Genomic DNA, 27,892 nt, shown 5'->3' with positions numbered 1-27,892 from the left:
AGTAAGAAACACTATGGGACAGTTTGTTCAGAATATTTTTTTTCTGGGTTTCTTCCTCTAAAAACTAGGTGCGTCTTATGGTGAGGTGCGTCTTATGGAGCGAAAAATACGGTAATTATTCTGCTTGATACTTCATATATATGTATGTAAATTCTTATTTCTTATTGTTGGGTGGCTCGCCTTGTATCATGCCTATTATAGCTCTTCTGTGTCACTTAAAAATATAAAACAGACTTTCCTGGCTTTTCTTATAAAAGAGATTTATTCTTCTTGCTTCATAAATACAAAGTCAGTACTTACAATGTCATTGATGTTAAATAGGCCAACAGCTGATGGTACATGCTGGACATTCAGAGTGTGGAGACACTCTCCCTTGATGTTCCGTGTCTCAGTGTCTGTGTCTCATGCTCCTAGACACCCTCTTACACAGATAATACATTCTACGTATATACCACCAAAATGGCTGTGTAAGCATTACAAGTCAATGCTATTGATACAATATGCTGGTTGGCAATTCTAATAAGGTGATTCCATGTTCCATGGACACTCAAAAATTGAAAAGAACACTTATTGTCATCTGTTCATGTCACTCAAGATCAACCATACCTCAGTGTGAAATGCATGTAGGAAACATTTCTTAAATATAGAATATTTTACAGACTACTTTGCATGCATGGCAAAACGCTACACCAATCAGCATCACCTCATAGAGATGCATTGAATCAATGCATTTCTATAGGGAGCGTACAGCGTCTCCATGTTTTGACAGGAAGTGCTCACAGAGAGCGACAAAAAGTTTCCTGTCAAACCGGGTAGAGGAAATAGAAGATCCTCCACCACGTTCACTCGGCCACACTACAAGGAGGTGAGCAAGCACAGGAGGTGAGAGGGGAGAAGAGACGGACTGACAAGGAGGCCCACAGAGGCACAGTTGGGGGGGGGGGGAGAGACGACATTAAGGTGCACAGAAAGGCTGGGGGTTGAGGGAAGAGATGCACAGAGGGACTGTGGGGGACAAGAAGCTGGGGAGGGACAAAGTGGCACACAAAGGGGCCTGAGGATGGACAAGGAGGCATACAATTGAGCTGGGGAAGGGAACAAAGAGGCACACAGAGGGGCTGGGGAAGGGGACAATGACATTCACAGGGGGAGAGACACATTAAGAAGCTGTCAGGAGAAACATGGAGGGGCTGTGGGAGAGACAAAAAGGGGATGAGGAAAAGAGACACACAAAGGGGGCTGAGCGAAAGAGACCCTTCAAAGGGGCTGAGCAAAAGAGACCCTCAAAGGGGCTGAGAAAAAGAAACCTTTAAAGTGGTTGACGGCAAAAGACTCTCAAAGGGGCTGAGGGAAAGAGACTCTCAAACGGGCTGAGGGAAAGAGACTCTCAAACGGGCTGAGGGAATAAGACCCTAAAAGAAGCTAGTAGAGAGACACACAAAAAGGGGCTAGGAGGGAGAGACTCAAAACGGGGCTGGAATGGAGAGACCCAAAATGGGGCTGGGAAGGAGACCCAAAATGGGGCTGGGAAGGAGACCCAAAAGGGAGCTGGGGTAAAGAGACACAAACAGGGGCTTTAGGAGAAAGCCACAAAAAAGAGGCTAGGGGGAGAAAGAGAAACACAAAAGGGGCTCATGGAGAAAGAGACATACAAAGTTGCTGAGGGCAAAGAGACAAACAGAGGTGCTGGGGAAGAGGAAAATGAGACACATAAAGGGTCGGGGGGGAGGGGGTGATACACACAAAGTGGGCAATTTTTGCTTTGGCGAGGTGCAAGTAACTGGCCTTGCCCTGAGCTCAGAATAGTTTAACACCAGCCCTGGTTACAAGAACAATAGGTTGATGAGAACCTTGCTCAAACCCTGCATTGACATAATCTTTTATCAGTACTGGCATGGTTGTACTTGCAACTTTCCCAACATTTGCTCCAAGACAGAGGAGCTGCATAAACAACTGCTCCAAAAAAGCCATATTTGTAATCTTATACAAGGATGCACAGAGGTAGATTTGAATATTGGATAAATATGTAATCCAAAATGCTGAGAGATAGATTTTGTATGTGTATAAACCCTGTGGTGAAACCGACCTCACCACTGGGCATTGGAGAAGACTGATTGCCAGCCTCCTGCCCTGCGACTATGGCCTGGGGGTGTGTGGCCTTTCAAGAACATTATGGGGGCTTATGAACTTTCATTGGACTGGTGCTGGCCCTTTAAGCACATTTCTGGGACATGGGGAAAATTGGGACAATGCCCCTTTAAGCCTGTGTCCCCAGACGTGTTTGGGACACTGCCCCTTTAAGCCTGTTAACTTGGTTAAAGTACTTTATTCATGGCTTCTTCACACTTGGTTAAGTAAATGGGGCTTACTGAACCAAGTACCACACAGGCGGACCACCCAGAAGTGGAAGTGTGCAGGCAATTTACCTCCCAGGCTGGGAGCCTGCTGTAGGTAAATTGCCAACGGCTGGGGGGCCTCAGTTAGTGCAAACGAACACGTGGTGGCGGCCATCTTTGTTCATTCGAACGAGGTCAGCGGTATGTGTAGCCAAATCCATTGAACTGAAATCGGCTACATATTTCAACGAACAACGCTGACCCCTACCTTCTCCTGCACTTCGACACTGTGGCTGGAGACTAAGTCCCGTTCGAAGATTCGAACGCTCGTTCGAATGGGACTTAGTCATTTTTTCAGTGTAAACTAGACCGACCGCACAGCCCAAATCCATGGAACTGTTTTGGGCATGAAAATGTTCTTGCGGTCGGTCATAAAAGACTTCCAGCTAACTTTTTATCTACTGGACGGATTTTTATGATTTTTGAGTATGTTTATATTTAAAAGATGCTGAAGATTGGATGTGTGGTTACAGTGTATGTGTAAAAACTGTATATTTTCTGCATGTGATAATTAAGTTAGTCTATTGTGTTGAGATAATTGTATCACAGGCAGAGGGGAGGATTTTGTGTGCAAATGCTGGGAGTGTCTGAGTGTATTGTACGCATTGATTGGTTGTTTTCCATATCCTGTGGGCAGTACTATGTGTGCAAAATGTGCATACAAGCAGAGTGTTTGATTAAAAGCTTCAGTTCTACTTCACCCTCAATTTGGAGTGTCGTCTCTTATTGGGGGAATCTGTTACAAGGGATTGCTATGTTAGTCATACTCTAAGCTCTTGTAAGAGCTTGTTCCTGTCTTGCTCTCTGAAGGAGTCTACGGTGGTTATGGTGTCTGCTTGAGTGCTTGGAGTCCTCAGGAAGCGCTAGGAGCATCCTTCAACAGAGGAACCCAGTCGGGGAGCCAGGTGATCCGTTACAAACCCTAACAAGTGTAAGAGTCAACATTTTGTAGGTAATTAATTTAAATGAGAACAATGGGAGCAAAAGACGCAATGACAAGCAGAGCATATACAATTTTGATTTTACAAAATTTTATTAAGGCAACGCTGCAGCATGTTTGTGGCAAAGTGTTCAAAGTGTCAAAATCATCTGCAAAACACCATTGGTTTCCACGGATACCTTTGGCCAATAAATCTGTTAGGATATATATACTCCCTCCCCCAGCCCCCCCCCCCCCCCTTTTTTTTTTACATGAAATATGGTTTATTTCTGATTGATTAGTCATTATTAAAAGCGCTGCTACATGTTCATGAGTTATGATGTAATTATTTTTACAAACTAACATTTTTACACACTGCCTATTGACTTACAGTTGAATTCTAGTCGCATTATCAATGAAATTTACACACACAAAAAATGGACATCAGCTTCATTCTAACACACAGAAGATGTCTCCTGGGAAAAACAGGATTAAGTGACAATTAGAGCGGAGTTAATTACAAGCTGGTTAGAGGAAACGTGACATTGGACCATGCTAATCTATACTGATGATAGTATTGATTAAGGCGTTAAGATAGTAATGATAATTCAGATTCATTACACTTAATCATAATCGACCATTTGTTTTAATGAATGGGAAGGATCATCCACTCTGGGTATAAAGGACTGCACAGTAAAAGAAATATTAAAAATATAAACGCTCTTATCAGATCATGGTTGCCAAGTAGTCCATCGATGGTACAATCATACAATTTACTCACTTTGATTTGAAAAAAAATGAAAATATAACAACTGACTGCAGATGTTGCTTTTGCTAACGATGGTAACATTTTTTTTGAGATCCTGACGACCTTCGATACAACTATCCTGTCTGAAAATTGTCCACAGCTATGTTATACTTGACAAATTTTTGTTTTGTTTTACTGATGTATTGTTAAAGCGGCACTATCATGCCGAACTTACCTTTCCCCAATCGATTCCTCTTCTATCCCTCTCTCAGGATCTGTTCTCTGTTTCTTCCTATCTAATCTAGTTTCCTTTAAAACATAAGACAAAGTAGGGACTATCTTGTCTTATTGTATTTTTCCTACCTATGACCCGCTCTGACCCACTTCCTGTGGGTCTGAGAAATTTTCCCACAATACTCACCCTCCTCCATGATCTCGCAATGCCTGCTTTCAATATTCCCTAACATCCTGTAAGTTAGACAGAATCCTGGCGAAGCTACAGAATTTCGTCTTAACAGAATGAGAACAGTTTGTTCATTCATGTTAGGACGACAGGTCGGTTTGAAATTCAAAATCATTCAAATCTTGCAGCCGCTTAGTAGATAGCTCCCTAATTCCTATGATATCAGGGAGAGGTCTACTAAAAGGCTGAAAGACCAAGACCTGAGCCCCCACTCGTGCCTTTCGAGTGGGGACTACTCAATTAAATGTGGGACATAGGGTCCCCCTTGGTCCCCACCCATGAGCGGCGGGTGGGGGCCCTAAAGGACAATGGAGGGACCTATTGTCCTCCCCCGGTGGGAGCTGGGGGGAAAACAATAGGTCCTCCCAATTGTCATTTAGGCACCCGACCCATGTAGGGGCCCTAAATTACAATGGGGGGGACCTATTGTCCTCCCCCTTGGCCCACACCTATGGATGACTGGGTCCACCCCCCACGCAAAAAAAAAATAAAAAAAGCCCTACCTACCCTCCTGACCCTAAAAATAGTGAGGGGGGAGACAATAAAACTAAATGACTGTAAATAAATTTTAAAAAATACTTACCATTTGATGTCTTCTTTTTTCTAAAACCGTCTTTTTCACCCCCAAAAAAGGCCAAATAAAAATCCATAATACCCGAACGTCTAAAATAAAAAAAAAAAAATTATCTGCGCATGGCGGGTAAAGGCTTATAAAGCCTTCCCACACACTGCGATTTGAAAATATCTGCAACACTGCTGCATACTAAGTATTTATATAGCTGACAAATAATAGTACTCATTAAAAACACATTCGTGCATGGGTTGGAAGGATGATAAGTTTAGGTGGTACTTAAAATCAAAAAACTGTGGACTGTAAGTCCCATTATACTCAGAATAGATATGTATGAGTGTAATGAAAGTTATAGCCCCTAATATCTCCCGTGTAGACAATGGCTATAGGGTGCATCACTGTTTTTGCAGAGGTTTTTGGAAAATTCATATGGACACGAATAAAGTGCTTTTTACTTAAAGTGGAAGGCTGCGTTTTTGTTAAACTGTTTTTCAATACTGCTATATTGTCATTGAAGTAGTTTAACAACACATAATGACAGTTTTCCTTTAAATAGTTAAATATTTGTGACACGCACATAAGCACATGCATTCCCATATATTTGCCTAAAATCTTTAAAAAGATTATACTGTGTGAGACGACAATAGGAAAAAGAAAGAAACACAAAACCTAGTGACACTGATACTGTCATACCAGTAAATCTGCACTCCCTACTGCCAAGTACTTAAAGGAAAGCAGCCTGGAAGGCAAGTCCCATATAACAAGCGTATCTGTTAAATTAGCAAGAAAGATGAACACACACAAAAATTGGCGTCAGACAAAAATGCATAAGCAGAGTTTTAAAATATCACTATTAGTTCCTCACATCTAATTGTTCTCAACCTACAGCAATCAGTTCTCAAGTGTATTTCGTTAGTGGCTCAAGATTCATACAACAAACAGAATACAAAATGCACTAGAATACAATATGATGACCACCAGAAAAAGTGGGTGAATTGATAACCAAAATAATCTACCCTATTTGTTTGTAGCTTGTAAGAAGATTAGATTTAGGGAACATTGCAATAACATTAGAAAGAACATCACTACACATTCAGTTAATATTCACTGTCATAACTGTCCTTCCTTTAATTTTAAGACTTTTGTATGCACAGGTATTGAAAGGGTATCACTTGACCAAAGAAGGGGGAATTTAATGATGAAACTCAAATGCAGAGAAGGATTTTGGATACATTCCCTCAAAACTCTACATCCAGCAGGAATGATTGTGGATTTTGATATGGTCTGTTTTTTGTATAAAGGATTATTTTTTCTATTATGTTTATTTTTTATTTTCATCTTTTTATACTATTTCATTTTTATTAATTTTTTTTCTTCTTTTCTATTATTATTATAATTATTGTTATATTTATCTTTTCTATTAACAAGATATTTTCTGCCTCTAGAGTATTGTCCGATGAACCCCTCATCTTTATTCACTGTTTTCTGGGTTAATTTGCACCCAATCTGGTGGTTGTTTTATTCCATTTTTTTTTGTCAATCATTCTTTTATTGAGACATTTGATTAGAACTTGACATGAGATAAAATTAGGAGTTATGACACAAATATAAACATTGCAATCAATGGAAATACACTCCTAGTAAAGACGGTCTCATTTAATGTAAGTAAAATAACAACGAACTGGTAAGAAGCGCAGTGCACGTAAGATATAGTAATAGATTAGAACGTATGAGGATGATATACACTAAAATTAAATAAGAATGAAGAACCTCCTGGAGGCCCCTGGAGCCAGTTAACTGTGAGTTCCACAGAGAGAAACGGAAGTATACAGCTGAAATAAGACAAAAATAAGACATTACCAAAAAAAAGTTCCTAGGAGCCTGTTATAACTTTGGATGCTTCGCTGGGACACCATGTCAGGTATAGTAACCTTGTCTTTTCGGCTTAGAAGTCAACCAATGCCCCGCAGGGGTCGGTAACAGTCCTGCCTTGATAGTCCAGGTATCCAGGCCAGAAACCCACTTGAGTGATAACTGATTATCCCAGTGTTGTAATCAGGTAGGCTGAGTGGGATCCACACGATTCTTGCTAGTGGTGTCAAGATCCAGCGTGGTTTGGAGGACAGGCAAATTATTTTGTGGTGTGTTGGTGGGTCCCTCGCCACCAGCCTTAAAGGGACACTATAGTCACCTGCTTAATGAAGCAGTTTCTGTGTATAGAACATGCCCCTGCAGCCTCACTGCTCAATCCTCTGCCATTTAGGAGTTAAATACCTTTGTTTATGAACCCTAGTCACACCTCCCTGCATGTGACTTCCACAGCCTTCCATAAACACTTCCTGTAAAGAGACCCTATTTAGGCTTTCTTTATTGCAAGTTCTGTTTAATTAAGATTTTCTTATCCCCTGCTATGCTAATAGCTTGCTAGACCCTGCAAGAGCCTCCTGTATGTGATTAAACTTCAATTTAGAGATTGAGATAAAATTATTTAAGGTAAATTACATCTGTTTGAAAGTGAAACCAGTTGTTTTTTTCCTGCAGGCTCTGTCAATCATAGCCAGGGGAGGTGTGGCTAGGGCTGCATAAACAGAAACAAAGTGATTTAACTCCTAAATGACAGTGAATTGAGCAGTGAAATTGCAGGGGAATGATCTATACACTAAAACTGTTTTATTTAGCTAAAGTAATTTAGGTGACTATAGTGTTCCTTTAAGATGGTTCTCCACCTGCGTCATCGGGTCGCTTGGGCCCATGCACGAGAGGTGCCACACACAGTCTTGACAGTTTCATTCCGTGGGTGTCCAGTGATCGCTGGACTACACGGTGCCGCAGGTCCCAACTGTGCTGTCAGCTTCGCCCAGAAGGATTCAAAGATCAGATCTAGTCGGTGCAGGATATCACTTTTTATAATTATAAACTTCCGATGAATATTACCCGCAAATTGATGAACAATGAAGCCCTTTGCGTCCGCATTAAGTTATACCGGGGATACCGGAAATCACATCATTGGACTGAAGGGTGAACTTTATGGGTGCAAGTCTCTTTTCTAGTGCCCCGATTGGCTTATGGCACTTCTGGAAGGCGCGAAAATAGGCTTTTAAACCGGAGCAACGTGGAGACCTTCATTCATACTACAGATACCGCTGAGGAAGTCCTGCATTGGATGAAATGCGTAGGGCTAAGAGACATACATAGTATTTTATTTATTTTATATTGTTATTATTGTTTTATTATTCCTCCGAATTGTTGCTGCACAATTAACCCTCAAAGAACCCTATCAAGGTCCTGGTTTCAGAGTGAGATTTCGATGTGCCTGATTTGATCTTTTATCCTGTGACAGCTTTGCATACCTGACAGCATAGCCTAGGATGCTTAAAGCACCAAAAACAACTTTAGTTTAATGAAGCCGTTTTAGTGTATAGATCAGGGATAGGCAACCTTTGGTACTCCAGATGTTATGTACTACATTCCGCATAATGCTCTTACACCCATAATGCTGGTAAAGCATCATGGGAGGTGTAGTCCAAAACATCTGGAGTGCCGAAGGTTTCCTACGCCTGGTATAGATCATTCCCCTGCAGTCTTAAAGTTCAAAGGCATTGCCATTTAGGAGTTAAATCATTGTATTTTCTGTTTGTGCAGCCATAGCAAAACCTCCCCTTGCTGTGACTCACACAGCCTGCATGAAATTTTTGTAATATAATTTTCAATCAGATGTGACAGCACATTGTGTTTATATTAAAAGTTTGTATGTCCTGCTCTGTCAATTGAACTTTAACTCACACAGGAGTCTCCTGCAGGCTCTAGCTGCATTAGAAATTCTAAATATAACAGACTGTGTAATAAGAGAGACTGTGTATGCCACATGCAGGGAGGTATAAGCAAAGTGATTTAACTCTTAAAGCGCGAGTGAATTGAGCAGTCAGACTACCGGGGTCTGGTCTCTGCATGAAAACCACTCCAGTAAGCTAACGTTGTTTTGATGTCCCTTTAAATTTGAAAGTCACTTTGATTTCTCACTTCAGTAAATAACCCTGACAGTTATCAAAAATCCCAAAGTCTACTGAGTGAACAAAGGATGAAAGGGAGAGGGAACAGCTCCATATTAAAATAGTCATCTTTCATAATGATTATAAATCCACAAAAATACCTGAATATAAATTATGCATCAATTTATACACAGATTGGTACTTCTGATCTATTGTTGCTGTAGCATATCTTAAGGTTATTCTCAGTGGTAATGCATCCCCTCGTAGAAATGAATGATGGATTGATGCGGGGCAGAATGGTATCACGCTGCAAACGGCTCCTGCTATACATTGTGAATAAACAGCTTGCACAGTGCCATATTGCCAATCTGTTATTTTTCACATTCCCTAAAACTTGTCTGAAGCAATAGCACAAACAGAGAATATGAAGGCGTATATTCCAGTGATAGATATTCGGGATTGGTGGTTCAGCATTTTAAAGAGGTTGATTAATCACTAAACTGCTGTTCCATGCTTTAAACTACCAGCTGTTGTGTGGCTTAAACCGCAAAATGCATCCTTTGGGACTCCAGAAAGAAATACCTTCTTTCTTTTTCGCCAAAATAGAATGCTTAACACCAGATAAGGGTGGGGGCAATAATGGAACCAAATCTACTGCGGGCCTTCCTCAGGAAAAGATTACTTGATTACAGTCTGGCCCTCTTGCTGTGCTAGGAAACTTAATTAACCTCCCATTTCAACACATTTGAGAGAATTTGTTCTGGATTTAGCGGATATTTAAGGAGGCAGTATTGCAGATAATAAATGTAGATGCTGTCTTTTGTTTTTCCCATTGCTTTGCGAAGTGCTTTATTTTATAAATGATTTCCTAGGTAGTTTATCTTGTTCTGCAAATCAGTGAAAACAATCTTGGGTATGCTTACTAAACCGTGAGTTTTAGAGAATTCTGTAGCTTACAAAACTGATGTTTTATTTTTCCAAAATGTTGACCTAAAATTTGCAATTCTCTTCAGCATTCTAAAATCAAATTGATTAAGAAAAAATAATTTACGGATGAGCTAAGTATGGTGGATTGGGTGCACTGAACTCAGATGCCTCGTTTTGCAAAGTGAATTTGCATTAGCTAGAACATCTGTGCTGCTACTCACTGAGCCACCCGCCTAACATGTTGAAAACAGGAAACTATAGTGAGACATGACAGATACCAATAATAGAGCAAATCCACCTAGCAAATCTTTCAACAGGCGGGAGAGGCGAACAGGGGAGAACATCCTGGCTCGGTGGCAGACGACTGGATTCTGCTTTTCACCACTCTTTGTTGACCAGGGTGCAGTAATAGTAATATAAATGGTAATATATCTGTATATGACTTAACCCCCACAAAATGCATCGTGTGCACAACATCAAAGGAAGACATAGTCACTGGTAGTTGTGGAAAAGCAACAGCAGGTCCAAAAGGACTCTATGTGAACTAAATGTTACCCTGACAGCTTTTATGAAAGATATTTTTTAACCCTTTAAGGACCGAGGACGTACTAGGTACGTCCAACAAAAAAACGGTCCTTAACGACCACGGAGGACAGGCAGTCCTTCTTACTTACCCGATCGCCACTGTTCCCCCGCTGGCGATCTGTGTTCCTTGCAGTCTGGGGGGACTGTCTGACAGCCCAGGCAGTCACCCCTCGGCAAATTAGGCCCCCGCGGGCCATGTGATCGCTCTGTTATTATAAATATATATATATAAATAACTATGTATATATAAAAATAATTAGAAATATATATATCCATATACATAATTACATAAATAATTTCATAAATATATACATGGACTTATGTATATATATTTAAATTCTATGTGCATATTTTTACATAATTAAGTAATTTTATTGATTGCAATTTGGGGTACCTGCCTGACAACCGAGGCGGAAAGTCCAGAGAATTTAATTCGCTAGCACTGCATTTAACCTTGTAACTTTCCATGGTTTTACCCTGGAGACTTCGCTGAACACAAATATTAGTGTTACAAAACAGTAAAACCTATAACAGCGATGATATTGTACGTGAAATTGAAGTTTTTTGCATTTTTCCACACACAAACGGCACTTTCACTTATGATATCATTGTTGCGATACGTTTTACGGTTTTGAAACACTAATATCTGTGTTCAGCGAAGTCTCCCGAGTATAACAGTACCCCTATGTACAGGTTTTATAGTGTTTTTGAAAGTTACAGGGTCAAATATAAGGCTTGATTCTCCGTTTGTTCACATTGAAATTTGCCAGATTGGTTATGTTGCCTTTGAGAGTGTATGTTAGCCAAGCCCAGGAATGAGAATTACCCCCATGATGGCATAACATTTGCAAAAGAAGACAACCCAAGGTATTGCAAAAGGGGTATGTTCAGTATTTTTTAGTAGCCACTTAGTCACAAACACTGGCCAAAGTTAGCATTCATAATTGTTTTTGCATTTTTAACACAAAAATATAATTGCTACCTTTGGCCAGTGTTTGTGACTAAGTGGCTACAAAAAAAACCAACTGTATATATACCAAATTGAATACCCTGGGTTGTCTACAGTGTTACAATGTCACTATTGATTAGGGATGTGCATGGGTAAAAAATTTGGTTTGGTTCGGAAATTCAGTTAATTAAAAAAAATCTGTCTGCTTTGGCAATTCGGACCAAAGGCCTTCATTTTATTTCGTCACTTCTGAAATTCGGGACTTCGGAACTTTGGTAATTCGGACTCTACCCTTAACCCACTTTGGAAATTCGGGACTTTGGCAATTCGGAACTTCGGCAATTTGGTTCGGCACTTCCGACATTCGTAAGTATCCAAATGTCCGAATTGCACAAAATTCGTCCGAAGGTACATTCGGAACGAAACAAATTGCACACGTCTGCTATTGATAAATTTTAAAAATATATATTTTGAAACAGCAATGTCCTACTTGTACTTATAGCTAAGAACATGTTAACATTGGGTATTTCTAAACTCCAAAAATGTAGAAACTATTTAGCACAGGTCAACATAAGGGTCAACATTAGAAAAGGTGTGTTTTTAAAAAAAAAAAAGAAAAATCATCATATTTTTTTTTTTTAATTCTTTATTTTTGTTTTGCATGTGAAAAAACAAGTATTGCACAACATACAAATATATCGAAAAATAGATTTGTCAATTATAAACAGTTGTACATAGAATGCAGCACATTTTTAGAATGTAACAATCTTCGTGCGTATTTAAGTAGACATAGTAATAAAGTTTGAGTACATGGTGGGATAGATAAGTAATAAGTCAGAAACCACCAGGTTATTACAACTCTGCTTTGGCATAGTAAGTGCCACTAGGGTGACTAATTTAGTTGCAGCGCGCAGAAAGCAAAATGAAAACTATAACTAATCTGTCTATCCTTACGCTTGGCGCGCTGTAACTGTGAGGACAGACTAAAAGTCGGGCATTTAAGCCGGTGATATAAGTACGCCTTACTTGTGGGCAGATCTGTCTTCCCTGCGCCGATATCCTACATATGATTTTACAGTAGCTTAAGGTTGTGTAGGATATAACCATGGGCTTGTGCAGCCACAGCAGCTGTTACAAGCATATCTTTGGAAGGTATTATAAACATAAGACATGGTTTAAAGAGTATTATGTACAGTTTTGGTCTATGTCAGCTGGAAGGGGCACCTAGTGATAAGGCAAACTGATCGTGTGGACTGTCTGTGGTAGTCCGGTGGACGAGGGTAAATGACCATAGTGCATGCAGGTGAAATGTTAGGATGATGTGGGCTCCCCTGTATGGGATTGGGTATTGCTCGCGGGGTCTCCGCTTAGGATGTCGCTGCTCCGTTCGTGGGTATCGTCATTACATCGTACTAGTAATAGGTCAGTCGGTAAGCGTGTGGGCTGTCGTTATGGTGCAGCGTGGTCTAGGCTCTACGGTGGCTAGTGGGGAGACTCATCTCCGCGACCATATTGATACATGGGAGCGTAAGACAAGGTGTAATGTCGTACAGTCTGTCCCTGCAGGCCCGCCTATAACGCGGATGTGTTACTGTATGGTTATCTGGGCCCATTCATTGTATAGCCGTGGCCTGTCGGGTAGCCAGTTGGGGAGAATAACCCATATCCCGGTTCAATAAGTGGGCAGGTGTGTCTGAGTCTGGTTAGGCTCTGGGGGGCTGCTGTCATATTGGGGGCCCCATGTGCTAGCGTGTTGGTATTGTTTGAGTCAGGGCTGCGCCCCCTCCCCGGTCGGCAGTCCAGCCAGGGTCGGCGGCAGGGGAGTGTCCTGGGATGGTGCGACGGGAGCAGGGGTAGGAGCATTTTGCTCAGGCTGGCTCTATGGGTTGTTGAGAGCTGGTGGCTTTGGTGCGCCCTGCAGGTGTAGGTGTAGCTATGCGTGAGACAATGCTCCACTTCTATGGTCAGGACAGTTCCCCCTCCCTGCAGGTCCCGGCCTCCCCTATCCTATGTTACATCATACAATCCCCGGTAAAACCACAAAACCAAAAACACAAAACAAACACAAATATACACAGTTCTACCGTCTCCCTCTTCCCTGGGATTGAGCATCGGTAGGCAGTGGGTGTCACCTGGTGTGAGTCCTGGAGGATTAAAGGTAGGTATTGTTCATGGTATTGTCGGATTAAGTCCCGGAAGGTAAGGGTGGGTGTCGTCCATGGTATAAACGAATTGAGTCCTGGAGAGTTAGGTATAGGTATTGTCTAAGGTAAATGGAGTTCCAGCGGAAGGTGTACCACCCTGACTGTATGAGCCGTTCTCGGTGGGCGGGAGTGTGTCCTCGTTCTTGTTAATTCCCGGTGGGCTTTGATGTCGCCGACCCTCCGATATTTGAGCCGGTCTATGTTGGGTTCGGCAGTCTCGACTTTTTATGCTGAGCTCCCGCTTCGGCACTCCGCCTCTGCGCCGTGCTTTTCCCTTCGGTCGCCAAGGTTGCTTCTGCATTTGTGGTAGGGTTGGCCTGCCGTGGCAAGTTAAGTGCCATTAGGAATCTGGCCGAGTCTTCTTGCACCGATAGGGTCAGGACTGTGTCTCCCTGCTGTACAACTAGAGTGCCCGATGTTCCCCATCTGTATCGGATTCCATTATCTTGGAGTTCCCTCGTTACGCGTGCCAGCCTCCGCCTTTCCAGGAGGACAGTGAAGGGTAAGTCATCATACACCCGAACCGAGCAGCCATCTATCCTGGTGTCAGGGGTGTTTCTTGAACGTGCCAGAATTGCAGCCTTGATTGAAATGTCCCGGGTGACAGCTATGACGTCCCTAGGTGCATCCACCGGGGCCGTCGGTGGCTTCCGAATGCGGAATGCGGTCATGATGGGCATGGTTCCTGCTGTGGTTTGTACTCCCAGCATCTTTGCCACCTCATTGGCAAAGTCCAGGATAGTCTCGGTTTTCACACTTTCGGGTATCCCGCGGAGCCGCACGTTTTTCTTGCGGTGCCGCGCTTCTATCGAAGTGACCGCTCGGGTAAGTCCCTGGATTTGTTGGGACATGTTTTCTATTTGGGCCCGAGTATCCTTGAGTTCTTGCTCCCTCTCTCCTTCTCTGGTTTCCGCTGCAGTAACACGTTTGGTGAGGCCGTCGACCTCGGTGCATACGCCAGCCAGGTCGGCCTTCCACACCTCTCGCAGATCAATCAGCAGTTTTTTGATATCCCCTTTGGTGGAGGGCGAGGTGTCTGAGTCTGACTCCTCGCTCCCATATACCCTGCTCAGGGCTCTCGCTGGCGTACAGCTGTCTTCCAGGGACTCGTCTGAATCGCTAGAGTCTTGAGGCCTTGTGGGCGCCATCTTGGCTTGCGAGGGCTGCTGTGGCCTTTCAAAGGACATTCGGATGTCTTGTTGTTTAGCGCTCCCCATGTGTGTTAATTTGCGGTTTTTCCGCCCCATTTCTCTCTAGAGGGGTTCTGCGTTATGCTGGTATGTCTTTCTGTGGTTAAATTTGTATTTCTACCTGGCCATTTTATCTATTTAGCTGTTTGGCTTGCAGGAGCTCCACAGCAGCACGTCTTGTCCCTTGCTCAGTTGGCCACGCCCCTCTAAATCATCATATTTTATAATTGTTTTTATAGTAAATTATATGATATGATGAAAATAATGGTATCTTTACAAAAGACCATTTAATGGCGAGAAAACCTGTGTATAATATGTGTGGGTACAGTAAATGAGTAAGAGAACAATTACAGCTAAACACAAACACCGCAGAAATGTATAAACAACCCCTTCCTTAACGGTAAGAAAACTGAAAAACAGTCTGGTCACTAAGGGGTTGATACTAGAGCATTTTAAGCATTTTCTACCTGATCTAGATCCCTTAGTTAAAGTTGACACATGGCTTCAAAACCACACGTGTGAGCTACAATACTGCTTTTATTCTCCCATTTGGACTCTCAAAATACTGCACTATATTTAAGTTATTTTATTTACAGCACACTTCATATGAGGCACCCTGTTTTTTTTGTCAATCTGCTTGAAAAAATAAAGGAGTAACAGAAGACTAGGAGACTCAAAGATTCATTGCCCCAGAAACACTGAAGTGAGCTGCAATGGTTATTATAGTGGAGTTTGGTACTCAGCCCGAGTTGTTCTGCTATATTCCCTCCCTATAGCCACAGAATACAGCAGTAGTGCATAGTAGCAGAGTTACAAAACACTGATTTAATCACTGGCGCGTTAATTAAATTAACTTTTCCAGCAGTCCTGTAACAGTTATGAAGCTTACAGTGCCTCTTTACAATAATTTAGCCTATACACTGTATTGAGAAACGTACAAATTAAGCTTAGAGAGACACTATAGCCTTAAGGACAACTACAGCTTAATGTATTGTTCTGGTGATTACAGCCTAAGAACATCTGTAGTGGCAGCCACTCTGACGCCCACTGGATATGCTCCCTGGGCTCTAAATGGAGACCCTGAACTCTCCCCATAGAGATGCACTGATTCAATGCGTCTTTATGAGGAGATGCTGAATTACTAGGGGAAAGCATTGATCGCAGTCAAGGAGGCGGATCCAGCCACGTTGATACTGGCGCGGGACTGGGAAAAAGGGGAGTAAACTACATTTTTAAAGAAAGAGGGGTGGGAGGAGGGGTAAGGTACAGGATCAAAAAGACTAGATTAAAAGGCTAACCTTAATAAGGTTTCCAATAATAAGGGTCACCTCAAAGCCACATCAGCTGTAATGGGAATTATATAAAGCTGAAGAGTGATCCCAAGGGAGCTATATCAACAGTTCGTGACACTTAGAACCCTAACATCCAACTAATGAATGATAAAACTTGCCCATGGCAATCGAAGCTTGGTGACTTTACAGAAGTGCAGCAGGGAGACACTTCAAATTAATAACACTAGAATAAGCCATTTATTTTCATTTTTCCTTGATCAGTAGGGAGGGAGAATTATTTAATAAAACTATATTTTTGGGTTTATACATTCCTTTGAAATTAAACTGTTCCAGCAGATTTCCTCTGACTTCTGTGCAATTCCACCCATGAGGACTATTGAGATGTGATTTACATGTCTAAAAGCCGCAGTGTAAAGGACCTCACATTACCATCAAGATTCTACAATGCGCAGACAGCATATAAAGAATGCTGGCACGTCAGATGACTGAATGTAGTTCTTATGCCTTCTTTCTGGAATGTAGAATTACACAGTATTGTCAGATAAACTGTACTGTTTCAAAATGTCAAAATATTGTCTGGGCCTACATTAGATAGCTATTAGTGATGTTACAAGTACTAATTTCAAGCAAGGTCAGTGACGCAAAAAAGGGCTGCTGTCACCCAAATTAATTCATTGGAAATAATGAAAAACTAAATGCCTGTTGCATTCACAAGCCAATTTTAGCATATTTTGTTTACCAGACTATGCTTTGAGATAGAGTCGAGAACAATAGCAAGAGATCTGATTTTGTACAGACTTTGACCAAGACCCTGGTTAGATGAAACTCTCTCCATCTTATTTTCAGCAGGTAATTAAACAGATCCAACAATGTCTGTAGCACTGAATTATAATAACAGACACAGACATTTTTGGGGGACCTGCCCGCAAGCTTAACATCTAAAATGTGAGGAATAAGTGTAAGAACATACCTGTATACACACAGGAGCATGTGAAGTCACGCAGTCAGCTTAGGCAGCAGTTCCACTGACATTTTGTAATGAGCAGAACTGATGCTGAGGGCTGAACTACACATCCCAGAAAACCCTGCTCAGTTTTAAGTAAACACAATGGGACGACGAGGTGTTTGGCGGAGGGGCAGAGCTCACCGCAGAAGGTGGAAATCCTGAGGGAATGGTAGGACATGCAGAAATGTCAAAGTTTTTATTTCTAATTTTTGTGATCAGTTTTGTGATTATTTATTTAACATAATCTATATTATGCAAATGTTCAATTCGGATCAGCTCCATATTGGACTTTCCCTTTTATTTTTAAGAGTCGCGTTTGTTTTTCTTTTTAAGTATAAATACATGGAAGATTCTTCATTTAAAATATAAGTAAGCACTATTTATGGTTCTATGCCTTCTCTTAACTTTCAAGAGCTGGTAAGATACTTATTTTTAACAGAATGTTAATACTTTTTTATATATATACACAATAGTTTCCCTGCACAGCTTAAGTACAGCTTTTCTATTAAAAAACAAAACAAAACCAATTCTAGTCAGCGCTAGATGTTAAAAATCCAACCGGGAGCAAATGCTGTTTTCATCAGCAATGTTGATCGACCCACATGGTTTCTTTGTTATTCTGTTCTTAGTGTCTCACTGGTGCCATTCAAAAGCTAAAACAAGTTTTTATGTCATTCCAGAACAGCAGGACTGGAGATAGAATGCAGCAGCCCTAATGAACTAGCTGAATTTCTGTTTGGCAATTAAACTAGATAATACCCAAATTTAAAGGAATTGCTCCTAGTTTAACATCAGCTTCACACTTTATAGATTTGATTTCCTTAGTAATCACCAGCATACCTGGATTGTAAAAAATGTTACCTCTCTGCAATTGTGGCTTTCATAAAATAATGTAAGTAAACAAACACATATCTTGGATGCTTAACTGTGATATTTACTCCTACATTACCGCATTGGTCTCCGACAATTGCATGTTAGGAGAGGGAAGGCCAGTTAACATTGCTTTTTCCAATTCATTTCCAGTAGCACATGCCTTTATAAATCTTCTATCATTTTGTCACTGGAGCCTGTTTAAGCCTAAGTGGCGTTTCTTTGCTTGCTGTCTCACAGATAGAAAGAGTCCCCGGTGGTCAGTTCATAATACAAAGTCACACATGGATGAGCGCAAGCTGTGACCTGCATGCATCCATGCTGTTTCAAGAGAGGTTAGAAATCAAATCTGAAACTGAATAGACTGTGTGTAAATTAGCATTCTTAATTTAAATAAAGCTGCTACAGAGGTTCATTGTCTATACCAGGGGTAGGCAACCTTTAGCACTCCAGATATTGAGGACTCCATCTCCTATAATGCTCTTAAAGCCATAACACTGGCAAAGCATCAGGGGAGATGTAGTCTGCAGCATCTGCAGTGCAGAGCGTTGCTTAACCCTGGTCTATACTGTTGTAGCTAACCTTGGCACTGAAAATGTCTGTGAGCAGCATCTACTATTACGCTCAGCCTACCATTAAGCAGTTTCCAATGATGCTTCCTTAACGCTCTTAAGGCTGTCTGAGCTTCATGGGATATGTAGTTCACCGGCATCTACAGTACATTTGAATTCCTCATATGACCTTCACAATAACGTTTGTTGCACTGGTGGGCCCCGCATTAAACGTTTGCTCTTTGGAGTGTTCTGTTGAGGTCGATGAGATATTCCCACTGAGAGAGAGCAGCGGTGGTTCAAACTCCTTATGGCAGCAATGGTATAAAAGTTCATTTTAATCCCTTTGGGCACCACAGAGACTTTTTATTGAACTTTATTTTGTTTGGATGCCATTGAGATAAGTGTATTGATTCTCAATACACTAGAATCAAGCATAGTATAACCTAAATGCCAGAAAAGTTTGTTTATTAAAAAATAAAAAACATAATTTTTGCCAACATTTTGTGACAGTCAAGAAAAATGCTTTTTTCTCAAAAAAATAAAATGTAAAAAATTTAAATTAAATCTTTTTAATATTCTGATAAATTTCTGGGGTTTTTTAAATGTGTGTAATTGGTTGAGTGGTGTTTACAGGTATAAATGTAAACCCGTACTGATCCCCGTACTTGATCAAGTGTCCAGCTGATATTTGTGGAGGAATTGAAGGAATTACTGCTGAAGCGCTCCCTCTCTACTTGGGTAGTGCTGGAAAGTTGTCTCTCTGCTCCATTTCCCCATAGGAGAAGGGACAAGAACTGGGCAGAATGACGTTTGAGTCCTAAGCCTGGAACCATCCATCCTGCATCCGCTACAGAAGTACATGAGCCAGAATTTGAGACCATTGACAGGTGAATTGGTGAATTTGGTGACGCTGTATCCACACAGTGATACTGAATGTTGAATCATATATAGGTTACTGAATTGTGACGAAGCATTATGCCTCCATGCCATTTATCCATTAATATAGCTTTAAATTTAATTTCATAACAGGTGTTAAATATGTAATTTTATTAAAGGAGCACTATAGCCCACTGTAACATTTACGATTCCAAAAGTTGCCGTGGGCTCTCCCAGGGTAAGTACTATTTGAAAATGCAGCTTCTAGTTAGCTCCACTGTGCAAAGTTCTGCCCTCTAAAGGAACACTACAGCATTAGGAATACAACTGTGTATTCCTAACACTATAGTACCTTTGAGCAAGCTCAGCAGCTCATCCCCTCCCCCCACCCCCCCCTCTGTACGAGGGGAAAAAGGGATTTTACTTACCTTTTCTCTCTCACAGCACAAGTCTCTTTCCTAGGAAGCGCCTCTAGTGTCCGAGTGACAGACACTAGAGGCATTTAAATCCTGCAATGCAAATATTTCTGTTCCCGCAGAACAGAAATGTTTTACACTGCAGTGTTAAATAGACAGGGACATGGCACCAAGACTACTTTAAAGGGACACTAAAGGCACCCAAAACACTTCTTCTCATTGAAGCAGTCTAGGTGCAGTGCCTCTGCCCTCTTAACCCTGCAAGTGAAACTGGGAAACTGCAATGTTTACATTGCAGGGTTAAGACAACATTTAGTGGTTGTCTTCCAGACAGCCACGAGGGGGGCATCTTGGTCTCTAACAGAGTTTAACTCCATGAAAAGACGTTGGACGTCCTCACTCTTCAAATCAAATGCTTTCCTATTGGGATGCTCTAATGTATGTGTGTTGCTCACTGCACATGCACATCAGGTTCCCCCCATCAACATGACGTTACAGGAGGAGACAAAAGCGACACCAAGGGACTTTGGAGAGAGAGGAGTTTTAACCATTTTAATACCGCAGGTGGGGGATCTAATAAGTTAGTAACAAGGCATACTATGGTGTTGGGGTACAGGTTTGCATTCCTAACTCTATAGGGTTCATTCACTATATAACAGTAATACACAATAATACAAAAAAAAAGAAAATATTTTACCAGGAATTGTACTTTTAGCTTTTACTAGTTTCAATTATGCCCTGGGGTATGATATTTTGTCTGTCTGTGATCAGGTGTGTCGAACATGACACCGTTTGTAATTCTGGAACACAGTCAGATTATGATAACTAAGTATTGCCAGGATCTGACAGTTTGAAGCGATGTGGTTTGTCCCTGTTTGTTTCCATATTAGATTTGCTCTACTTGCTCAGTGAGAGCGAATAGAAAGAAACAACCTAGGATGGCACAGTCTGCGGGACGCATGAGTTCAAAACAGCCTCCAAGTCAAACATTGGTAAGATCCTGCTCGGTTTTCATTTTACAGTCTATTTTTAAAGTTGCATAACTAAAATAGACACATTTAAAGATTCTAAGGCATCAACGTGCTGAATATGGATAAACGTACACAACCATTGACCCTTTATTATTATAAGTACCATCGCATATCAAAATACCTGCACTGATATTTGATAAGAGGAAATTTAAAGATCAAGGCAGTAAGAATATAATCTAGCACAAAAAAAGACTTGCACAGGTACTGTAACTTTCCTGCTAAGATGATGGGGACAAGACAGAGTTGGAGTTGGCATACATTTAAAATGTTGCCATGGCAACAGGGATTTCTGTAAGTGACACTGAAATTACACTGTGTTAATAACAGTGCAGCATCAAAACAGCATGCTAATAATTATGTCATTTTAAATTACGCTACTAGCATTACCTGGACTAAGGGCAGTTATTGTTGAGGGAGGTTTGTTAATAAAGCTTACAGGAGAGTAAGGGTTCAAATGTACTTACATTCACAGTTCTTATCCAGGTAATTACCAGATAACCCTTAATACCTATAATGCCACTGTAAAGATACAGGATTACAGCTGACGTACCAACATCACTACGATACCAGGAACAGCAGTGTAACCAGCTACAATGGTCTTAGATAACGTTTTATAAAATTAATACATTGCATAAAAAAAAGAAATTCTCATCTATAAGTTCACTCAGATTTTCATAGATGGTTAATTTTTCTAATATTCATTTTTAAATAATGTGAATATCTTGTGACAGTAAACTGCTTGTAAATTGAGCTTGGAATTGGAATGACACAATAAGCTCTGGATAAGATTGCAATATTAGAAAGGTTAAATAAATAATACGAGGTTATAATAAAAATACCATTCAGAGCTCAGCAAACCTTAATTAAAAACATCGGGAACGATCGGTAGCAATAAAAGGAATATTTGCATAACCTGTGCTCTTCCTTCAAGTTTTAGAGACATAAAAAGGAAGGTGGGTGACTTGTATGCCTTATTTCTTTTTTTTTGGTTAGAGCAGAGACAACGGTGAACTGTGAAGTGTTTTTTGCTTACTGGTGAAAGTACATTAGTGTTCAATATAGACATTTACCAATAAGGTTATTTAAAAATTACTTCCAATAAACTCCTAGTACAAAATGTGCTTATTTGGCCAGGTGCTTTTGCATTTTTATCTGCTGCCATGAAGCGCAAGGGACCAAATTCATATCACGTGGGCATGGAAGCACATATATCTTTTTTGGCATCTCTGAGCATCACGAGAAACCATATGTCCCTACAACCTAGTGCAACGGCCACTTTGGCACTGTACATACTGATATCTACACTAAATAACTGCTTTAGATACCCAGATGTACCTATAGCACACAGAAATTGCCCATATCTTCGCCAGTCTCATTACATTCAGACATTTTGTGCCCCATTACCTATAGGACGGATACACTTTTCTCCATAGGACTAGCTTATTAGGACTGATAGTGACTATAGATTTTATGCTTGAAATTTCCAATTTATTAATGCATCTGTCGATGGATTAATATAGGACTACAACGTCTGGTAGCAGACAGAGGTCAAACATTCAAATTCAAAAAGCAAATTTCTATTTTGTATTTAAACCCAGCATTTCTGACATACATTTTGTAATTGGGGAGTATAGTTCAGGAACTAATCAAATACTTTTTTGAATTTAAACCATCCTCAATCACTTACAGTCCAAACTGAGCTACAGCGCAAATATAAGTAAATATTTATTTATTTGTGGCAAAAACTACTAAAACTTGGTACATCTATGCCAAATAATGGCAGAAGTGGGGCACCAGCAAAAAAAAATAAAAAAATAATAATAATAATAATTACAAGAAAAACAGACTATGGGACTGGGGCCCAAAACTGAGAATTTTCTGCTTAATGAAAAACTGTTGTTGTGTATATATTGTTTTCCTGAAGCTCTGTACATGGGTTTAGGGTTCTACATAACAAATTAGTACCCAGCTCTTTATTTAATACTGGTTGAGAAACATGGACAGATTTTAGCTTACCAAAATATGTCAGCCACCACGCTTGGAAATTACAAAGAGTTCCATCAGGTAAAATTTCCCCCTGAAATACAAGTAGACAATTGTTTAAAGGCGGAACAAAACTGATACAATTCGCCAACGGGCTTTTTCACTAAATACTGAAATGTGGTGGATCGAAAATAATATTGCAAAATATAGACAAAAATTGCAGGTTTGGTAAAATTCTACAACTCATCTTTAGCCTAAATGTGATGTTTAGTGGATACACCCCTTCATGTAAGCGTTCTTCACGAGTAGTTTCTCTTCTGTCTAGAGAGCGTATCCTTCCCAATCGTGTTAATTGGTTCCTTGCTGTGAATTAACGCTCAGTTTTTGCTCATCTGATTGTCATTTGTGCTGTCCTTGCTTTGTTCTTGCGTATACTGATTTTTTTTTTCCCAAAAAACATGAAAATAGAAAAAAAAATCAGTATACGTATATATAGAAAAATGTCTTGCAAAGTTACAGAAAAATGAAACAAAATTAATTTGTTTTAATTTAAAGGGGAGCCATCACCATTCCAAATAATGCCAATAATGTTACATGAAGCTGGTTTTCTTTATTACAGAAATTAAAAAATACAATGCAAAAAATTATTGCCATGGATATTCATTAAATAGCAGTTATTGTGAATGGACAAGTGCAAATTGTAATCCTAATTAGCGTTGATAAAAAAATTTCTGCAACTCACCAATGCGGTTTATTTACTGAAGATAAATTTGCAGTGTGCTGAAAACCAACCTGCAACATGTAGGCAAAAATAGCAGGAAAACTATTCTACAACTCAGTTCTGTGCACAGCAGGACTACAATAGCGTCAGCTTTGAAATTAGTTTTTCCCTAGTCAATTCTCCATTTAATAAGTAACAGGACGAGCATTCTAGGGTCAGTTTGCTAAATAGTGAATTTAAACAGTAAATATCAGGCTGAGACTAGAACGGAGTTGGGAGAATTCTTCCAAACTAGCTATTCTAACCTGTTTTTTTGCAATTTGGTTATCCGTGGTGTACAATCCAGAAAATAAACCCTGTGTCAGAAGATCACCTTGTGCGAGCTGCGCACAGTGTCATCTTGTGTAAGATAGTGTGTTTATATCATTCTCAGTTTATCTAGAACATGACCTAATAGTACTTTCGTATTCTTTTAGGCGCTAGATAAGGGATACTGACAGACCACTCCTATTTTCAACAGAAAGGCACATAACAAAAACCAGACTCTTACCATAACATAGGCAATACTGTCAAAGAAAGCAGCCACCGTCAAACTTAGAATCATTTTCTGCAAATGACAAAAGGCATAAGAAGTTTGCTGTAAAATTTGTGGAAATATTGATATTTACATTTCACTAGTATTCGGTTTAAGAACATGTCACTCCAGGCATCACAACTACGCCTAATAACACCTGCTCTTTGGTGAAAGGAGCTCCATAACTTTTCAGATCCAATTAATATCTTAGACTCTGTTTTCAGTTTTTCTGAATTTGCTCTTTTATTGTATTGTTGTAAATAGTCACTATTTTTTATTATGTAGAACATGATATTTGGCAATGGGAGGAGCTTGAGCAAGGTTCTGTATGTTTTTCCAAACAAATTTTTCTATTATTTACCAGTAAAATGTTTTGATTAATGGAAATATTTACCCATCTCCTCTCGTGATACTTCTGTGGTCAACACATCACCTTTTCATACACCGGGCCTAAACAACCCGCGGCCCCCACAGATGTTTTGAACTACAACTCCCATTATCCCCTGGCTATCAACCACGATTCCCTGACTATCTGTTTAATTAAAAAAACATGGGCGCTGGCCGTTTCATTAGATGAATCATGGGTGTTGTAGTTCAAAAACATCTGGAGGGGTGCAGGTTGTGCAGGTCTGTCATACACGCATGTTTATTCTAAATGGCAGGCCAAAATTCAGAGGAGGGTTTGAGGAATAAATAACCTTGTTTATTAATGAACCAATTAATTACATCCAATGAATGCTTAACATATAGAGAGTTGTTTGACTGCGTACGGAAGATGACAATCGAAATGAGCTCCATTTATCACCTCACAAAGTTGGGCTGTTTAAATTACACTGTTCAAAACATGAGTTAATGTTTAAGACTCTAGCGCTCAAATTTCTGCCTGGATATTCTCCTTGAGCTGCTCAAGTGTACACGGTTTGCTCACGTAGACCCACTCCAACCATTGGGTTTTGAGACATACAGTAGAATTTACTTGAGGTTTGTATGCCAGGTACATGCCTTTGGTCACACACTCGAGTTCAGTGCCAGACCAATGCAATTATGGATCCTGACAAATTCAGTGCAAAATAAAATGAGAATAAATGTGGTGGATGTGGCTTTATTGGAAACTAAGCTGGAGTGAATAACAATAGACGTAGGAGATAAAATAAGCAAGAAAAAAGTACATTGAGGTAAACACAAAAAAGAATGTGCACCAGGGTTACACCCGTTTCAGGTATTGCAGAAAGAGTATAAATGAAAAGGCTAGACCATCATGGAAGTAAAGCAGAATAAAAAAAAGAATAGAGTTTTAAAAGTAAAGGAGGTAGTCAGAAGAACTGCGCTCGGCATGTAATAATGTAACTTGTTCCATTTCAATAAAGTCTGAATCCTATATAAGACAATACAAAGCTTTACATATGTTATGCTATTATTATTTATAAGGCGCCAGCAAGTTCCGCAGCGCTGTATATTGGGATTGGGCCACCATTGTTTACTATAGTGACATCTCACAACAGTTTGTCATATGTTCAGGGTGTAAAAATGCCACCAAGCTTTGAAAAAGCCAAACCTGTATTAGCAACCAAAAAAATCATTGTTTATATACAGGGAGACATAATTAGACGCGACCTCTATCAGCAGGTCCATACACTAAATGAGTTAGTCTAACTTGTAGTTGCTAAGAAACTGATGCTTCTACATGGCTCCCAGCAACAAACTGAAATCACAATTAGTAACACTGTTGCTAATCAAAGAGAGAATCACTGTTGCTAATCACAATATATTTCTGTTTTCTGTCAATAGGTAGCAATGTTGTGCTTTACTCCAATATTCACTTATTACACAAGGAACAATAAGCCTAAAATAGGTTAGCATGTCATAGTGACTCAGGGGAAAAAAGATGGGCAAAATATATTGGCTTTTTATGTGACGGGATGAGAACCTTACGATTATACATGAAAGTGGAAATGTGACTTGGGCAATAAAACAAATATATACTGTAGGCTATATTTAATAAACCTTTTTACAAATAAGTGCAAACTCCATCTTAAAGCTGTTGGATATACTGAACCTTTTGCCTTATTAATCCTTAAAGGGATACTATGGGCACCCAGACCACTTCTTTGTTTATACTTTTTGTATGTTGTCCTGTGCGGATTGATCTATCTTTGATGTAAACGGCTTTTCTTCTTTACATAAAGAAATATCCAAAACAAAAACTAATCTGCAGCCACCACCAGGATGTATTTGATGTCCGGATTAAAATGATGTGATTTTGCATTTGGGTGATTTGAAAGACTTACAAAGCACCAATTTAAACTAAATAGGGAAGGAAGCACATTTGGAAATTATTGGTCACTTGCTTTTAAGCAAAAAATAATTTAAAGTTCTATTTGCCCTCAGGCAGTAGCGGCCAGCAGGGAAGTAGTTAAAAACATTGGCAATGCGAGGGTTAATTATGTGGCAGCTGACAAGCACTTGTTAAACAGCCGCCACTCTAAATAGCTAAACAAATAAAATAATTTAAAAGCCTATGGGGGTTAATAAGATCCCATATTACTACAAAGGAGGTTTAAATCCACCCTATAGGCCCACCTGCAGCAGGTGCTGCCCAGTCACTACAAAGCCCCGTTCCCTCCCATAGGAATGGGGCCTGTGATATAACAGGGGAAAGGGTGGGGACTGTAAAATAGGTAACCGGGAGGGGGGACTTTAAAATAGGTAATGGGGTAGGGAGGTAGATCACTGTCGAAGAAGGTGTGGGGGTGCTCTTCTGGCTAGCTGAGACTACATAGTTTGAATTTTTTTTTTTTTTTTTTCAAACCCAGGTCTGGATTTCAGCTGTCCAGCTGTGTTTGGTTCTGCTGAGTTCAAGATCAAGTCAATTCAGGGCCTGTGTTGTAATATATAGGTATTGCTGAATAGCATGTACAACAAGCATGTCAAACGCGGGGCCCGGCGAGCCACGAATGCATGCTCAGTGTTATAGCAGAGTAGGCACCTGCTTTCCCCATATTGCAGGTGCCTACTCTGCTTACATTTACCCAGCCGGGAAGGATGGCCGCGAGGGAGCCCAGTGTTCCTGCTCCTCATTGCTCCCTCGCTGGAATATGACATCATATTCCGGCAGCCGGCATCACTAAACCGCGCGCGGGAGCCGTGAGGAGCAGGGAGGACCCCAGGGAGATGCCCCCCATCGGCTCCATAAGGTAGGGAGCAATAAAGAAAAGTGTGTGTGTGTGTGTGTGTGTGTCTGTCAGCAAGTATGTGTGTCTGTGTCAGTGTGTTTGTGTGTGTGTCTGTCAGTTAGTATGTGTGTGTCTGTCAGCAAGTATGTGTGTGTCTGTGTCAGTGAGTATGTGTGTATGTCAGCAAGTATGTGTGTGTCTATGTCAGTGAGTGTGTGTGTGGTGTGTGTGCCTGTCAGTGAGTATGTGTGTCTGTGAGTATGTGTGTGTGTCAGTGCATGTGTGTGTCTGTCAGCAAGTATGTGTGTGTCTGGCAGTGAGTGTGTGTGTGTCTGTGTGTGTCTGTGAGCAAGTATGTATGTGTCTGTCAGTGTGTGTGTGTGTGTGTGTGTGTGTGTGTGTGTGTGTGTCTCAGTGTGTCTGTCTGGCTGTGTGTGTGTCTTTAAGCAAGTATG

The 27,892-nt window shown here is 40.5% G+C and overlaps 1 protein-coding gene across 1 annotated transcript in view; it reads right to left on the bottom strand.

The window, feature by feature from the left end:
* The window catches only part of LOC134588260 (uncharacterized), a 643,152-nt gene that overhangs the window by 528,395 nt on the left and 86,865 nt on the right, over positions 1-27,892 (bottom strand). The window contains exons 4-5 of the mRNA XM_063444259.1: positions 24,241-24,297; positions 23,003-23,063 (exon numbers count right to left, since the gene is read on the bottom strand). Of these exons, the coding sequence (XP_063300329.1) occupies positions 23,003-23,063; positions 24,241-24,297 (118 nt within the window). The remainder of the gene's footprint in view (positions 1-23,002; positions 23,064-24,240; positions 24,298-27,892) is intronic.

This window comes from Pelobates fuscus, chromosome 1, assembly GCF_036172605.1.
Source record: "Pelobates fuscus isolate aPelFus1 chromosome 1, aPelFus1.pri, whole genome shotgun sequence".
NCBI lineage: Eukaryota > Metazoa > Chordata > Amphibia > Anura > Pelobatidae > Pelobates > Pelobates fuscus.
This window is presented reverse-complemented; position numbering and strand designations above follow the sequence as displayed.